Genomic DNA, 17,680 nt, shown 5'->3' on the forward strand with positions numbered 1-17,680 from the left:
ATACATTAGCTTACAAAATTTTGCCAAGAACAGAAATCCAATCGTTTTGACCGATTTTGATGATCTGACTTCAAACTCAATTTTCTCGGCTCAGCCATCAGTGACTTTCGGATCATTTTGTTGTAGCGGGTCACATATAAAGGATGTCCTTCAGAGAAATTATTCTCACACCCTTGGACGTCATTGTTCTGCTTCTCACCGAGAGTGAGGGTGGGGACAATAGGACAAATGGCCTTCATCCATCATCTGTATGTCGTTCGTTGCAAACATTGAAGTTTACCCCCTCTTGACTCTCTCCTTGCAAGTAACATCCCCACCCACCATTATGCCAATTTGCGACCAACTTGAGTGACTGAGGTCATGTGCTAAGGTCAAAGGTCATTGCAGATTTGCCTGCAAAGACTCTTGAGTCCAAATGACTTTGCAACTGTAACTCTCATTGTGAGGAAACTTTGGTCGTGGAGCTGTCTTGCTGCCTCTACTGCCTCTACTGTTCCTATCCTCATTTATTATCGCAAGAAATGTAATCTTTGTTTGGACGTTTGTGCAGTTCTGCTTTTAGTCGTCAGGTATCTAATTTATCACCTCTATCTTGTGACTCTTCTGCAGGTTGCATTTAATATTATTTTGTTCCATTCATTCAGGGTACTTTAGAGTGTATACTTCATTTTTTTTTCCAACCGTGTGAAACACCATCTGGCAAGGCAAGTTGCCTCATGTCAATGCGGTTAGTACCATGACCAACACTCTCCCGTTCATTGTCTAATTGAAAGCTTGGATTCCCAAGATGACTTATTGGTGTCACTCATGTAGGTGTACATAAAGGAATTTTTTTTTTACCGGAACTTTCTTTTTCCACACCATTCTGTAGAATGCCCTCACCCTGAAAGGCTGCCAAAGGCACTCTGTTTTTCAGGTTGTTCATCCATCCATCTGCCTACTACAATCTTTAAGTATGATTTAAAAGTGCAAATTTAATACTGAAATATAATGCCTTCATGGGTGTACAGTAATGATCAAATTTAGTAGGGAGGAAGGGCAAAAATGGGCTCCTGTTAGAACATATAAGTGATGACAGAGCAGAAAGATGATGGAATGGAGGTATCCCAGTTGACCGCCGTATGCAGCTGAACTCCTCTCTGGTTACTTTTTTCTTCCTTTTTTTTTTTCTTTTTTGTCAGCCAAAGCTTACGATCTTCTTTGAGACAGTATTGATGAAGGCTTGGTTTTGGGGTGCATACCATGGCTTGTGGATCCATTAGTGGGTGATGAAGTCCTTGAAGGACTAGTCTGTTGCTCTAAAAGTAGTGATGTTGCCATAGAGATGAGAGATGTTGCTGGGATGGCACCCTGTGTCACCGATGATGCGTTGTCTGTGCCAATTGGCCAGCCATTCCCGTGTTCCTGAACAATATCCCTTGAAGTTGGATGAGCCGTAATGTCTGCGAGTACAAGACCAGACAAACTTGATTGTTGACTCATAGTCATGTACAAATGTATGTAGTGAAGACATTTTTAAGGAAAAACTTTGTAGCAATCTTTCCGTGGGTGCAAGAATTAATTCAATTGTTACCTGTCTTTTAGATTATGTCCTGACATCTTACTTTGGAGATGTAGGATATGAGTTGGGGGATTTTTTTTTTTTTTTTTTTTAGTCGGCGATTGCCTAAAATTGAAGAAAATAAATGACTGGAGAAGACTTCTTCAATCACCCCAGAAGAAATATTGCAATTAGAATATGAACTGGTATGTCTCTTAATTATCTAGGTGATACTGAGTGAGTAATAGTCATGGTTGATCTCTTCCAACTTGCTCTCAATGTGAAATACATTAACCAACCTGTCAGAGGTGTTGTGCTGATTGATGGCAAATCGATGGCTCGTACTGTGATCAGAAAACCGGGTTTGAACTTGCTATAGTCACTCCTGAAGATAACCACGATGGAGGAGGTGGTGGAGGTGAAGTCCATCTCGCGGAGGAGCATTCCGTTGCGATGACCTGACCACCCTCTCCAGATGTCGTTGGTTGTGGTCAAACGGTCAGCTTCATTGCTGTTGAATAAGAAGCGGTCAGCTCCGTCACCGATGAAAAGAATGTCCTCCATTCCCTCAGTGTAGAAATACTGAAAGGACAGCGAGATGAGCGCGCCCTCATTGGCCACGATGTGCCAGTACTGGTAGTTGTTGTTGCGGTAGTTTTGTGGATGGTCAGTGGACATGATTGTGAGGTTCATGCCATGTTCAAGCACCAGTACTGTGAGAGTTAAAAAAAAAAAAAAACATCTAAAAGATATGATGCAAGACAGGTGCCATTCTCTGGATCTACCTACATTGAAGTGAAACTGAAACTAGCTCTACTTCAAAACAGACCAAAAATACTTGATGCACTGTGGCAAAAAGAAATATCATTTGCCACTTGAACTGACTAAATGTCTGTCTGTTATATATTTTTCTTTAGTTCTCCCTCTTTTCTTTTCTTTTTTTTTCGAAGTACAAATACAACAATGTTTATGTGCAGTTACATTAATTTTTGCATTACATCATTTGGCAGTAAAACATTTTTTTCATTTTTTTTTTCCCAACAATGATTGAAAAAACCCTTCTCTTTCCTCTGATGAGATCTATCAGAAAATATTTCAGAGCACTTTCAGTGTGCAACATGCAAATAAAAAAGAATATATATATCACAAACAATCTAGACCATCAATAGTGTAGCTAGTATGGCTGATGTAGTTGCAGGGAGACTATTACAGCAGTGATCAGTATGATTTTGTTCCTAATTTTGGGTGATGCATCAAGTATACTGTTGCTACTGTCGTGTAGTAAACCCTTGCATTTAATAAAGGGATAGTTATCATCAGCTTAGTGTGAAGAATTCACTTACCTTCATCCGCTACGGACTTGATCGTCATATTCAATTCAAGACTTTCCTGGAAATTTCTCGGGTAGATAATCTTCAACCAGGCACTGTTTGTAACAGACCTCACACTGCTTGGAGTACTTTTGCCGCTGAATGTAGCCAATGTGGTGTCGGGGTGGCGATCGAGACCATCGCCAATCTTCAGAAACTGGAAGCCTTCGTAGAAATTGAAGCGATCAAAGCCGAACCAAACCTTACGCCCTTCTTGCGCTTGAAAAGTCCAAATAGAAAGCCTCACACCGTCTGCCAGATCCTCCGATGAAATTGTGATGTAATCATCGTTGGCTAAGGATATGTGTTCTTGTTTGAAATGAGACAGTACAACTGTGATTAATTGCCACTAGCAATGATTAAATGCTTTTTATGCCTCCGCCACGAAGTGGTGCCGGAGGCATTATGTTTTCGGGTTGTCCGTCCGTCCGTACGTACGTCCGTACGTACGTCCGTACGTCCGTCCGTCCGCTTTCGTTTACGCGATAACTTGAGTAATATTTACTGGAATTTTACCAAACTTGGTCCAAGTATGAAGTATGATGGGGCAATTATTTGATTAGATTTTGGGTGAAATCGGCTAAAGGTCAAAGGTCAAAGGTCAAGGTCAAATCATGAAATTGTATCCGTTTATGCGATAACTCAAGACTGGATGGAGCAAATTTCACCAAACTTCATTGGAGGATGATGTATGATGGGACAATTACTTGATTAGTTTTTCAGTGAAATCGGACAGAGGTCAAAGGTCAAAGATCAAGGTCAAATCCTAAATTTTTTCTGTTTACGTGATAACTCAAAACTGGATGAAGTAGCTTTCATCAAACTTGGTCCAAGGATGATGTATGATGGGACAATTAGTTGAGTAGATTTTAGTGACATTGGCTAGAGGTCAAAGGTCAAAAAGTCAAGGTCAAATGCTACAAATGTTGCAATTTCCCCCATATCTATGCAATGCCCAAAGGTATTTTCTTGAAACTTGGTGTGGACATGTACTACTGCGTAAAGATTTTCCAGAGAGAGTTTCATGTCATAAGGTCAAAGGTCAAAAGGTCAAAGGTTAGGTGAAAATGTTGCAATATTACTTTTCTCGCAAATGGTTCGATGTATCTTCGTGGAACTTGGTACATATGCATGTACTGTCTGGCAGGGATTATCTAGGGAATTTAGGGGTCATGGGTCAATAGTCAGGGGTCAAAGGTCAAGGTCAACTCCTCAAAATTTTACTATTTCCCACATATACTAGTATATGCAATGCTTGCATTATTAGTTTCAAAACTTAATACATGCATTACCTAATGGAGATTCTCTGGGAAATTTCCAGCCAGAAGGTCAACGGTCAAAGGTTAAGGGTCACAGGTCAGGTTTCAATGCCCCCCCCCCCCAAAAAAAAAAAAAAAATCTATTTTGTACCGTCATCACATTCTTTCTTCGTACCTTGGAAATTACTCAGTGCATAAACTTCCCCAAAATTCCCCAAATATGTGTACCTGCACTCTTAGAAAATTATAGCAAACCCAGTTCAAGACATTTCTGACAAACCTGTCATTTCAATATTTTGCCAGTTATGTGAAACTGTCATGGATCACACATTGTGAAGACATTGTACTATACGCCTATTGGGAGAATCATGCATTATGGCGGAGGCATCAGTCGCCATAGCGACATTTCTAGTTAGTTTTCTATTGGTGTGGGTACATATTTCTTTTTCTCTTTCCCGCTCTGCATAGAAGAAAGGGAGAGAGAAATCTGAATAATTATGATATGGCATTATACCTGGGGATGAAGTTCTTTATTCCAAATATTTGTTATTCTGAAAGTTTGTTAAATCAAATGTGAAATAAGGTTCATTATTCCAAAAGTTCAGTACTTCAAAAAATGAAATAAAATCAATTGTTAATCCAGAAATGAAAAGAATTTGCATACTAACAAACCTTATTTCATTTCCAGATTAACCAACCTTCAGAATGATTAACCTTTTTTATTTTCAGATTAATGAACCTTTGGAATAACAAACCCTACACCATTTTTGGAACAACAACCTTATTTCATTTTCAGAGTGACAAATTATAACCATACCTGGGTAGCACTGTTCTCCTAAACGGCCAAGCTACTATCACTACCCACAGCATTGTCAGGTTCCAATTCATACACCTTCCTTAAAGAGGGGGCATAGTTTGATTGATTTGATTGATTTCAACTTATTTCCACTTTGTGTTCTCAAAAACAAGAAACAAACAAAACTGAGTTACAATGATTACTTCTATACAATAACCTTTTGTCGTCTTTTTTTTTTTGAGGGGGGGGGGGTATGTTCGTAAAACGTAGTAGTAGTCAAAAGAACCAAAGTGGGGGTGCTTTTAATAATCAAAAGCACAGCTTGTATTACTACAGCCCCAGAAAATTAGATTAGTTGACAAAACATCATGTCCAAAGATGTATGCACCTGAACCCAGGATTTTATGTTCAAGGGTCCCAAAACCCTATCCACTGTATCGTGGCTTTTATACCTGCACTTCATGAAATTAAGATGTCTGAATATTCTCTTTGAAGTGGTAGGGTCGTTATTTAAAGGGATAGTACAGTATTGGTGGAGATGAGAATTGGGCTTTTAACTTTTTGCGAGATACCAAGAAAACACTTATGATATAGTTTAGAGCATACCATTTTAAGAGGAATTCAAAGTTCATTTGATGAAAATTGGGTTTGGAATGACTGAAACATCCAAAAACTAAGTAAAACAAAGTGATCGTAATAAAGTGTGGGTCCCACACTTTATTAGAATCGCTCTTTTTTTGATATCAGCAATTTCAAAACCAATTTTCATCAAATAAATGTTGAATTCCTCATAGAATTACATGCTCTTTCATATTTCACAAGAGGTTTCTCAATTTCTCACCAAAAAATGTTAGAAACCCGAAATTAGGTCTCAACCAAAACTATACGATCTCTTTAAAGTCAGATCGCTGTTTGTTCAGTGCTCCAAAGGCGAAATCAGAACAGCTCCTTTTCAGTATGCAATGTTCATAATATTGACCTGCAGGAAAAATAAAATCTAACAAACTCAAGTGAGATAGTCACATGACAATAAGGCCCCCAAACACTAGAAAATAATTTTTCTAAGATGTTCTCTGAACAGTGAAGTACCACTGTTGCAAATTTAATGAAATGAGATCAAAACTTCGCAAGTTTCCTATTCACCTGCATGCAAGCAGTGTTCACGAGATTTCCTTTGGTTGATGTGAAGTGGAAACAAATGGATTATACCCTTCACATTGATTAATTATTCCCTTTTCATGACTTGAGCAATGGATATGAGGAAGAGACTAAATTTGCTGAATCGTGAGATCTGAAATATTTTGTAACCCCTCCCCCCCCCAAAAAAAAAAGAACTGTAAGTCAAAGACATCTTTCCATGGCCATTCCGAGTATTAGAGTATTAAAATCATAAAACATATTCATGACTGTGTTTTGAAAACAGACTTATTCTGTAAGATTTCGTTACTTTTTGTTCTGCTTTCTGTTTGTACTGGAATGGTAATTATGACAGATTTTACAGTACTTTATAAGGTAACAATCATCATGAAGCTTCCATAGACAAAAGGAGCACATTGATAATTTCCCCACATTCATTTTTTGCTTTAATTTGCCCTAAATTCTTCTGTTTACTGTAAAAGTGGATATTTTCGCGCGACTAATTTTTCGCGCTTGGCCAAACGAAAAGAGTTTCACGTGTTTTTAATTCCGCGGAATCAAGACATCAACCACTGGAACATACAGCATGCAAAAGTATTTGCGTGCTTTTATTTTCGCGCTTGTTTCTTGTTGCGCGAAATGCGCAAAAATTTCAACACCGCGAAAATTTCCACTTTTACAGTACTTTTTTTTTTTCTCAAAACTTCTCAAAACACCCCATCCAAGTTTTTGGAATTGAAGTCTAGAAGCATGGACTGTTGAGAGTTTTATCCATGTTAATCTGACACTTTTTGGTGTCTTACCTAGTCTGCATCTCAGAAGCCTCTCCTCCCCCCTTCCTGTCCCCTTTTTCCTCCCCTCTTCTATACAGTATTAGTTGTCTCCTACGCAAGCCTCCTAGTTCGGGTCAAGGGCAATTACCCCCTGGACAATTACCCCAGACCCTTCCCCTGACCCTAACCCTACTCCAACCTCTAACCCTAAACCTAACCCTAAACCCAACCCTAAACCCAACCCTAAACCCAACCCTAAACCCAGCCTTTACTCTAAACCATTGAGGACGGACTGATTTTGCTACAACACGCATTTCCCACAGACACCTGCCTGAGTATATTTGGAACTCGTCCTCAGCGGGTTAACTTTGATACCTAAACTGTGAACCAGTATTTAGCTGGGGGGGGGGGGATAATTGCCCTGATAGGCCTTGTTCTTATTTCCCTTTAATAATGTGAATGCACAATGTCAACAGGATTACAGTGTGCAAAAGGAAAGTCCTTTCACATCCAAAACACAAGAAAATAATGAATAGAGCAGAGTTCCTTACCAATCCCGCCAAGTACTGGATCAATCATCGTCGTGAATAAAACGAGTACAGCAAATTTGTAAATCGCATGCAACTGAAGGGATGCCATGTTCTTCCTGCGTTGGTTGGCCTTCCCAGGAATTGAGACATTCAACAACCATCAGTCTGGTGGAGATTTGATTTTCGTTTGTATTAAAGCAGGGACAAATGAGAGCGGCAATGTGACTTTGTTATGACATGAGAGCAAAAACAATGCAAGTAACTACCGTCTTGTGATTGGACAAACCCGTACCAGGGAATCGGCCTTTTAATGTGATTGGTCAGCGCCAATACTTTTGATGGATGTGTTTTGTCCCTAATGATACCAGGTGTAAAGCCGAATGACGCAATGTGTTTTCTTCTCGAAATGAAAAGATGTAGGCTGTTATTATGCCGTCATTTTTTGTTGTTTTGTTTTTTGTTTTATTTCCTTTATCTTCTCCTGGCGTGAAATCAACTCCAAAAAGGCGTGACTGGGATTTATGAACTTTCTACTCCAGAATGATGGCTGTAGGAGAATGGCTGAAGTGCCCGAGTGAAGTGGGCATGCGGTAAAGAGACAGAGCACTCTTGAAAAACATGTGCAAAGTTTCTGTCTCGTTCAAGAATGTTACAATGGGGTTTTGATACCACTTCAGTTTCTCTGTATGAATGGAGATACTTCATGATAAATTACCCAGAACTACTCTCTCATCCAAACTGAAGGACCATCCATGCCTGGACATTGTCTTGATCATCTTGTTTACCAAAAATTTTGATCCTAGTCATACAACCGTCACTGCTTTAATTGAGACGACTTTGGAGTTGGACCTTTTATGCAAGTATCCGGCTGTCCCAGTTTCATATGCAAATTATGCACAGAACAGAGTGAATTGGTGAGAATTTGATGCACTAGTTTGGAACTATTTAAACACACGAGTGCAGCGAGTGGGTTTTAGACTGTTTGCAAAGTTAAATGAGAGCACCCAATTCTCACTGATCCACCAAATAGACCTGTGCATATTTTTTAAAAAAAAAATAGAATGGGCCTGTAAATTCATGAAATTGAACTTTTTCCCCAGCATGCATCCAGTACACTGAAAACACTATACAAGGCTTGAGCCATGTGTTCTGATTTGACTGGATGCATGGCTCAGTGTGGATCAGTAAAAATCAATTCATGACAATTGACCAATCAGATTGCAGAGATTCTAAAGCCCATTTTATAAAAGATATTGGAAGGTTAGCCATCCATATGAAATATGATTACATTGGCCTACCCATCAAACCGTATCCTAACACGCTTGAATATCACTGACAAGCATTTTTTTTTTTTACAATAGAGCCACCATACTTAAGCTTTGATATACAGGTTGTTATGCAGCAAGTTGATAATAAGGCTGTAGTCTGCCCCAACTACACCATACACTTGAAACTGGACCACATGAAAGACAAGCTAGTGCAGCTGAATACAGAGATGCAACCAATATGATTTTATGGTATTCAGTATGATAAACAGAGGGAAGATCGATTCTGTGATATTGCCTCTTGAAAGTACAACTTTTTTATGCCTCCGCCACGAAGTGTCGCCGGAGGCATTATGTTTTCGGGTTGTCCGTCCGTCGGTCCGTCCTTCCGTTCTTCTGTCCATAATCAAATTTGTGGACAGCATATCTAAAAAACCGTGAGAGGAATCCTAATGAAACTTGGCATGTGTATGTATGAGTGGGCAAAGTTGTGCCTATCAACTTTTGGGCTCACATGCTCAAGGTCAAAAGGTCAAGGTCAAATGCTCAAAATTTCACTATTTCCCCTATATCTATGCAATGCCTGGAGGTATTTTCTTGAAACTTGGTGTATATATGAACTACCTAAAAGAGATTCCCCAGAGAGAGTTTTGGGTCATAAGGTCAAAGGTCAAGGGTCAAAGGTTAAGTGAAAATGTTAAAATCTCACTTTTTTCTCAATATCTCACAAATATTTCAAGGTATCTTCATGGAACTTTGTATATATGCATGTACTGACTGGCAGTGATCATGTAGGGAATTTAGGGGTCATGGGTCAAAGGTAAGGGGTCAAAGGTCAAGGTCAACTCATCATTATTTCCCTCTTATCTATGCAGTGCCTGCAGGATTTTTTTCTTGAAACTTTGTGTATGTATGTATTACCCAATACAGATTCTCTTGGAAGTTTCTTGCTAAAAGGTCAAAGGTCATTTATGTGAAAGTGCTAGATTTCACTTCTTCTTTAAACTTATAAAAGAGTCAAAAGTTGGGTATAAATCCTTAAATCCCCCAATACCTGCACTCTTCATAGACAGTATAGACATTCATCCAAATAAACCTAGTTAAAGGAAAGTGAACATTCAATGTATTTGTGACAAACCTGTCATTTTGATATTTTGCTAGTTATGTGAAACTGTCATCACATATTGTCAAGATATTGTACTACGTATGCATTATGGCGGAGGCATACCAGTTGCCATAGCGACATTTCTAGTATCTTTTAAATTTGAAAAGAAAAAAATAAGCCAATATAAGAAACACTGCAGAAAACTGTAGAAAACCGCATTATCATATAGAAAGATATACTAGTTTCTATAATTTCATGCAACCCCTACAAAAGCATTGAACAACAAGCCTTAATGGGCAGGAAATATGTTGATGCTTTACAGTTTTTTCATCAATGTTGATAAAATAGCAACATTTTTCTTTGAATTGCCCATTCTTTTCTGACATTTCACTGGCCCATGGCCAATGGGCTTGTGGTGTCAAGATTTCTTGAAATTCTGATCTTCTTCTCCAAAATCTGATTTTTTTTTTTAAAATATAATTCTAATATGTTGGGGTTGTTTTTTATGTCCAGAAGTTGGTATCTCCTTGAATATGGGCTTTCCAGTGGCTTTCCAGCCATCTTCCCAGATGGAATTTAAAATAAACAAACTTTCCAGACAGTCCCAGTTAAATTGGAGTGACTGTATTCTGCATCATGAGACCTGCACTTTTTTTTCTTTAACTTCCAGGCATGCATAGTGTATTAAAGGTAGAGAATCCCATTTGCATGCCTCAAATGAAGAGTTGTATAAATACAGTGGTATGTTGAAGAGAGTATCATTTTAGAAACTCCCATGAAGTATTGAAAGTGGAAGGTAACATTTAGTACATTTTTATTGACCGTTAGATTTTGAATTGAATTTTTTTCGGGGCTCACCGTAAATTCCAGTACATTACTAGGCTACCTTTGCAGACCCATGCACTGCATGTGTGTCCATCATGTATATTTTGTGAAGAAAGTTCATCAAAACTTACAAACATTTTTATATATATTCTTGCCACACACTCTATATGTTATTACATCAGCTCTTATACTTTTAGATTTGTGTTTATAGATAAAGAAATACAGAAGACTGCAACAAAAATGCTAAAGTGTGGCTGACACACAGAACTACTGAGTAGTTGAGTTTTGTGCATTATTCAAATTGTAGATAACTGCATGACTTCCAAATTTCTCAGCAGTGGCCTAAACAAGTCCCCTGAGGTTCATATTTAATGTTTTGCTGCATTTTGGGAGGTCTAAAGGTATCCCCTACCTTTAAAACACTTTCTAAACCATCTAAACCAGGTACCTCGATCCTTTAATACCATTGCCTCCTTGTACCAGGTGTCCCATTCAAATGTTTTTTTTTTTGGAATCAACAAAAGCGATGAGTTGATATGCTACAGTGTAGGTCACTCTCTATTTTATAGAGCCTAGTTTGAAATTTCATTTTACATGTTAAATCTGTGTAGTTTTCCAATTTTGAAACCAAAATATGTTTTTCCCCTTCCAAATCTGTTTTTGTTTTGGGGGTTTTTGTTTTATTTTTGTAGATTTATTATGTATCACTATATCTTTTTATCTGCAGAGGTGTAAGCAGCCTCTCCCACATCTTTACATATTGTGTGCATACTTTTTCCTTTTCTGTCAAGACCATAAACGACAACAGTTTTCCATGGTTGCCTAATTGTAAACGTTCCTTCTTCTTCTTCTTGTAGTCAACGTTATAGTCGGCATCATTGTTTTAAAGGTACTAGCCCACATTTGCAAACCCACGAAAATCAAAACTGCATAAAACAGGTCCAATATGACTTCAAGTACAAGTTATAACAGTAACATACCTCACCTGTCGCTCTTTGTCTATACCATTCGATAAAAGAGAGAAAATCATCGTTTTAAAATCAATTTTCAAACTGGGTCAACCCGACCCAAAATCGAATTACGAGCGCGGGCTATAGCTACGTACATTGTACATGTAACATGTACGTGGATCGGAGCTAGCGAGCGTTATACGCATGCATACGGATTACGGTGCATTTTCATTTATTTTTATGAAAGTAATGGATTAATTGGAACGAAATTTTGCACAGGTGTTACTGCAATCATACCCAAACTCCATGTTAACTATGAGACCAATTGCTGCAGGTTTACAAATGTGGGCTAATACCTTTAAAGTTTTAGACTTTGTTCATTACAATTTCTGCCCCTGGTAGCAACAGGGCCAGTTTACAGCTCCATTCAATTTGTGTAATGTGCAACATAACAAGCACACACACACACACACACACACACACACACACACACACACACACACACACACACACACAAACCCTCTGATATTGAGCTTACATGTGTTTATGGACCTCTTCAAAGTTTATCTGTTTCATATGTGCATTTGTTTATATATTATTTTGTTCCTTCGGTGTTTTTTACCACCTTGACATAAATACTGGATAGTTGTAATTACTCAATGATATGTGTGCATACAGTGATTATGAATTGGAAATAATGTTTAAATCCAGTTCAATAAAATTTACTGTAAATGCAGAAATTTTTGCAGGATATTAATTTTCACGAATTTTGTGCTACTTCTGGATAGCGTAAATTTGAAGATTTGTGTCATTTTGCCTTTTTTTTTGGTTATGTCTTACAGGGACTGGGTAAGACCATCCAAGTGATCTCCTTCCTGGCCCATCTACTGGAGGAAGGAAACAAAGGGCCCCACCTCGTCGTGGCACCGTCTTCAACTGTTGGTAAGTTTATGCCCAGGGCCTGTAGATGTTACCTCTTCACACCACAAAGCTCTTTGGACAAAGACCATAGTGTAGTCTTTGTAGAATACCAGAGCTTTTAACTTGCATGTTTCCACAATATTTAGACTAAATATATATTTGTGTTTTCTTCAGCTATATGAAATTTGGTTATGAGAAGAATTTTTTCCCAAATCATTTTAGTGTATGAATATATGATTTTTATATTCTTTAATCCCAAATATGATTTTTGCCTTCAGAATTTGAATTTGTTTTTTAATTGACTGTCAACTTTTATTTTCCTACAAGAGTAACACGGAGAAACAAAAGATAATGAAATACAGTGAAGACACCTTGAATGTCAACAAATAGGGCAGGGCTCAACACTAACGGTGGCCCGGTGGCCCGGGGCCACCAAAAACATACGTCGGACCACCAAAATTTCAGAAATGAAGAATTTGGTGGCCTGATCGGGCCACCAAAAAAGGTCGGATGTTTGCCTTTGGGCCACCAAAAATAAAAGTTAGTGTGGAGCCCTGAATAAGGTTTCTTGGTGATAGGTATGTCTCACCTGTATGGTTTTATGCAATATGAAATGTGTAGTATTCTGTGTGAATTGTAGAATGGGCATCCTGTTTGTGATGGCATGTTTCCTTTTCATGATACTGGATACATCTCGCAAGATGTGACTGGAAATTTGAAGGTGGGGACAGAATTACATCTTGTATAAAAAGAACCACAGGTGAAATATCAAGATGTTGTTTACGCCATATATCTAGCGTGTCTGATTTTCATAAATCAGGACTTCATACCCAATAGTTTCGCGAGTGGTTAAATTTGCGATCATGGAGTGCAGTTTTCAACAGAGCAACATACACATGCATGGTGCATTCATGTCCAGACTGGAGGTAGAAATATTTTTGCGTGTTGTTGAATTTGTGAATATGTGTAGAACCCGACTTGCAAAGTTTGTGAAAACAAAAACCATGCAAAATGTATCATTGCTGGGGTGACAAGACCTTGTATCTCAAATTTTACTGAAAATCACTTTTTTGGATTTATTGCCAAATAATCAGTCAATTGATGTCCTGTCCAAATCCTAGCTGTCTTATTTCTAAAAATGAAGCATGTTAAAGGAGAGGCAATCCCAGTTTGTAACAGTGCTCTGCCTGTCATGTTTTTTTCGCTCTCCTGAACATTTGTCATTTATGAGATATGAGGTCTTTTAGTCCCAACAGGGATATGCCGTATACTGTAGTCAGTTATTATCACAATATTTGTGACATAAACTTTCTCTGTGTCTCTTTATCTATCTGTCTGTCTGTCTGTCTTTCTGTCTGTGTGTCTCTGTCTCTTTGTGTGTCTATCTGTCTCTTTGTCTTTCTGTCTGTCTTTTTGTCTGTCTGTCTGTCTCTTTGTCTGTCTTCCTGTCTGTCTGTCTGTCTCTGTCTCTTTGTGTGTCTTTCTGTCTGTCTCTTTGTCTGTCTTTCTGTCTGTCTGTCTCGTCTCTTTGTGTGTCTTTCTGTCTGTCTCTTTGTCTGTCTTTCTGTCTGTCTTTCTGTCTGTCTGTCTCTTTGTCTTTCTGTCTGTCTCTTTGTCTGTCTGTGTGTCTGTCTGTTTGTTTGTCTCACCCTCCCCCTCCCCCCCCCCCTCGCTGTCCTTGTCCCTCACCTCCCTCCAGATAACTGGGCCCGTGAGCTGAACACGTGGTGCCCAGCCCTGGAGGTGATCCTGTACCACGGCTCCCAGGAAGACAGACATGAGATACGGGACGAGCTCCTCTATGGGGAGAGCTCCTGCAATGTCATCGTTACCTCGTAAGGCCTATACTCTGTACTTTAAAGTGTATCTGTACACAGAAATTTAGTTTTCTGACATTGTAGGTTATTGTACTGGTAATATCCCTATCAAATATAAGAGTGCAACGTTACTCACATACAGAGATATAACAATATATAAAGAAACATAGAGCAATCTCTAAAATGCCAAAAATTACATGTACCTAGATCTAAGAGTAGTTTTCTGGCCTTATCAAGTGCATTCGATTGCATAGTTCTATAATTTTATGTACGATCCGTGTACTACGATACTCTCAAGACATGCAAACGCACGCAAATGTCCACGTACGCAGCTACAAGGCTGGTGCTACCGCGCAGCACCGGGCCACTGACCAGGTAGCCGCGGCAATGAGGCGATACCAATAGACAGTATTTGATATAGCTGTGTGCAGACGGAGGCAAACGAAGGAAACGTATTTATTAAAATTAATATTTCACAGTTTGGGACATTTTTTGTGATGGGATTGAATTTCCTCTAGAGTTCTTAGGACATGCTCTCACACCTCTCAAATTTAGATTTGAGGGGAGAGATTCCCTTTAATGCCTTGTTGCATTTCTTTTAAACCCTTTGAGGACGAGCTGATTTCGCTATAACACGCATATCCCATAGACACCTGCCCGAGTATACGTGGGACTAGTTTTCAACAGGTTATCAATACCTAGAGATGATGAACAGCTTATTCATGCATACACATTCAAATTGTGTCATCATATATGTACATGTACATGTACAGTGCACTTGCGTTATAACGAACACAGTTATAGCGAAATTCCGGTTACAACAAAGTAAAAGTGTAGGCCCTAACATTATCTGCTCTATGTTTTTTTATTGTTTATTTGTTCAGTTATAACAAAATTTCAATATAACAAAAGAAAACTGATGGTCCCAAGGACTTCAGTATAACGGAAGTTCACTGTACAAGTATGCAGGCATATACGAAAACATGTAGATAACACTTTATATGTATATACAGCTAGATATACACACACGCGTGTGCACATACAGTGTACTCCTGTTATAATAAAGTCCTCGAGACTGGCAGTTTTCTTTCATTATAACCAAACAGTATAGTGTATAAAGATATATAGATGATAATTTTGGAACCTGAATTTTTATTCAGTTGCAGCAAGAATTTCGTTATAACCGTGTTTGTTATAACGGGAGTGCACTGTACATACACATAAGCTACATAAATACGAACCATAACTGCTAATAAAATTTGTCCTTCCGATGTGAAAGACACACACAAATCATGTTTGTATGATTCACAAAGAACTTCCAATAGAAGGTACAGGTATATCATTTTAGCTCTTCTTGCATGCATTTCCATGTGCAACACAGTAATGAAGCATTTGTATTGCTTCATTCCCAAAAGATATACACCAAAGCAGATAGAACTCTCACTACTGCAAAATGTCATAGTTAAAGGGGATGGCTAGTAACTGATCAGTGGGAATCAGTGGGAATGCTGGGGGGTGATTGTTCCAATCCTTATGGGATTCATTTAAGAGTATATCTGTTGTGTGAAAATTATTTGCTTCAGAATGGTCTCATATTCAAGTAATATGCAATTTAATGTTTCCAGCTTAGCATGCTTGCACAGTGAGGGGGTGATGGTTAACAGCCCGTTAACCATCACCAATCATTACCCAGCATTCCCACTGATTCCCACTCATCAGTTACTAGCCATCCCCTTTAAGAGAGATATTTTGTGCTAATGTTAATGTTGTTCCTTGCCTGTATATGGACATGGAGCCAAAATGAGGTACAGTTTAACCAGTTGATGATAGCATCTCTCTGCTCTGTGAAATTTTTTTTTTTTTTCCTAGTGTGTTGGCAGCATTCTGGCAAGTTCCCAAAATGTATACACTGTATATACAGAAGTGTTTTCCTTCTGAAATGGTTGAAGTGACAGAATATTTTTTCTAGTGTGTTGACATCATTCTGGCAACTTCCCAAAATGTATGTATACAGAAGTGTTTTCCTTCTGAAATGGTTGAAGTGACCGAATAACCCAATGACCTTTGACCCAGGTACAACCTCTGCACTAGCTGCTCGGACGACAGGAGTCTGTTCCGCAAGTTGCCGCTCCAGTACGCCATCTTTGACGAGGGCCACATGTTGAAGAACATGAAGTCGCAGCGGTACATCCATCTCATGAAGTTCAAGGTACAGTGGCTGTAATACTTGGTATTATCCCTACCTTCCAAACCATAGGCACCCCGCTTGACCACGCCCCAAAATAAAATGCGCTCTCCTGTGAAGATCTCTCAAACTGATTGGTCAAGATGTCGGCTCCTCTGATCAAATAATATATTCAAACAAATTTTCCTTCTTTAATCCGTTGAGGACGGACTGATTTTGCTACAATACGCATTTCCCATAGACACCTGCCCGAGTATACTTGGGACTCGTCCTCAACGGGTTAAGAAAGTGAATTTATCATTTTCATACTCATGTCATATTCTTCTTTGCAGGGTGTATAAAAAAAAAAGTATAAATATCTATAATATATAAAAGCTTTTGTACATTGCACATTTCTGGTTACCTGGCACTGTTTCTAAAATGTGACAAAATAAACCTAGCAAAGTTTTCACTTTTCTTCATTTTGCACCAAGTCTCTGATCCTTCAGTATACATATGTTTTCACTGTGCGGTGGCATCATGGATGGGACTTTATTATAAGGACAAGTTCACCTTCATACACATGTGGATGGAGAGAATGCAGAAATATTAGTAGAACACATCAGTGAAAGTTTGAGTAAAATCGTACAATCCATTCACAAGTTTTGAATTTCGAAGTTTCAGAACTGCCATCACCAGATGAGAAGGCTACTACAGCTTGGAATGTCACGTGTGTAGAACGTAAGAAAATATAAAGTGAATTCTACATATTTTCACTTTTCTCTCATAATGAAAGAGCTCTTGACTTGCCTCTTTCAGAAGATGGGGGAATAGTATTACCCCAATCATGTGTACATCAGTGACAAGTCAAGGAAATGGGTACTTTTTTCAAAACATGAATTTTTATGAAACTTTCTTTATACTTCCCTTATATCATGTGACACGTGACATCAAAAACTGTAATTTAGTCTTATTGTCTAGCAGTGACTGCGCAAAAATGTACAAATTCATAACTTTTGAATGGATTGTCTGATTTTCCTTAACCCGTTGAGGACGGACTGATTTTGCTGCAACACACATTTCCTATAGACACTTGCTCGAGTATACTCGGGACTCGTCCTCAATGGGTTAAACTTTCACTAATGTGTTCTACTAATATTGCTGCGTTCATGCAGTCCGCATGTATGTGAAAGTGAACTTGTCCTCTAAGAAAAGAGGGTCATTAATA

General features: G+C 38.6%; 1 protein-coding gene across 1 annotated transcript in view; it reads left to right on the plus strand.

Moving 5' to 3' along the window:
- LOC140242956 (SWI/SNF-related matrix-associated actin-dependent regulator of chromatin subfamily A containing DEAD/H box 1-like) overlaps window positions 1-17,680 on the plus strand; it is a 112,921-nt gene that overhangs the window by 79,613 nt on the left and 15,628 nt on the right. Inside the window, exons 11-13 of the mRNA XM_072322699.1 lie at window positions 12,393-12,492; window positions 14,171-14,306; window positions 16,362-16,497. Of these exons, the coding sequence (XP_072178800.1) occupies window positions 12,393-12,492; window positions 14,171-14,306; window positions 16,362-16,497 (372 nt within the window). The remainder of the gene's footprint in view (window positions 1-12,392; window positions 12,493-14,170; window positions 14,307-16,361; window positions 16,498-17,680) is intronic.

The sequence above is a fragment of the Diadema setosum genome, chromosome 19, assembly GCF_964275005.1.
Source record: "Diadema setosum chromosome 19, eeDiaSeto1, whole genome shotgun sequence".
Lineage (NCBI taxonomy): Eukaryota > Metazoa > Echinodermata > Echinoidea > Diadematoida > Diadematidae > Diadema > Diadema setosum.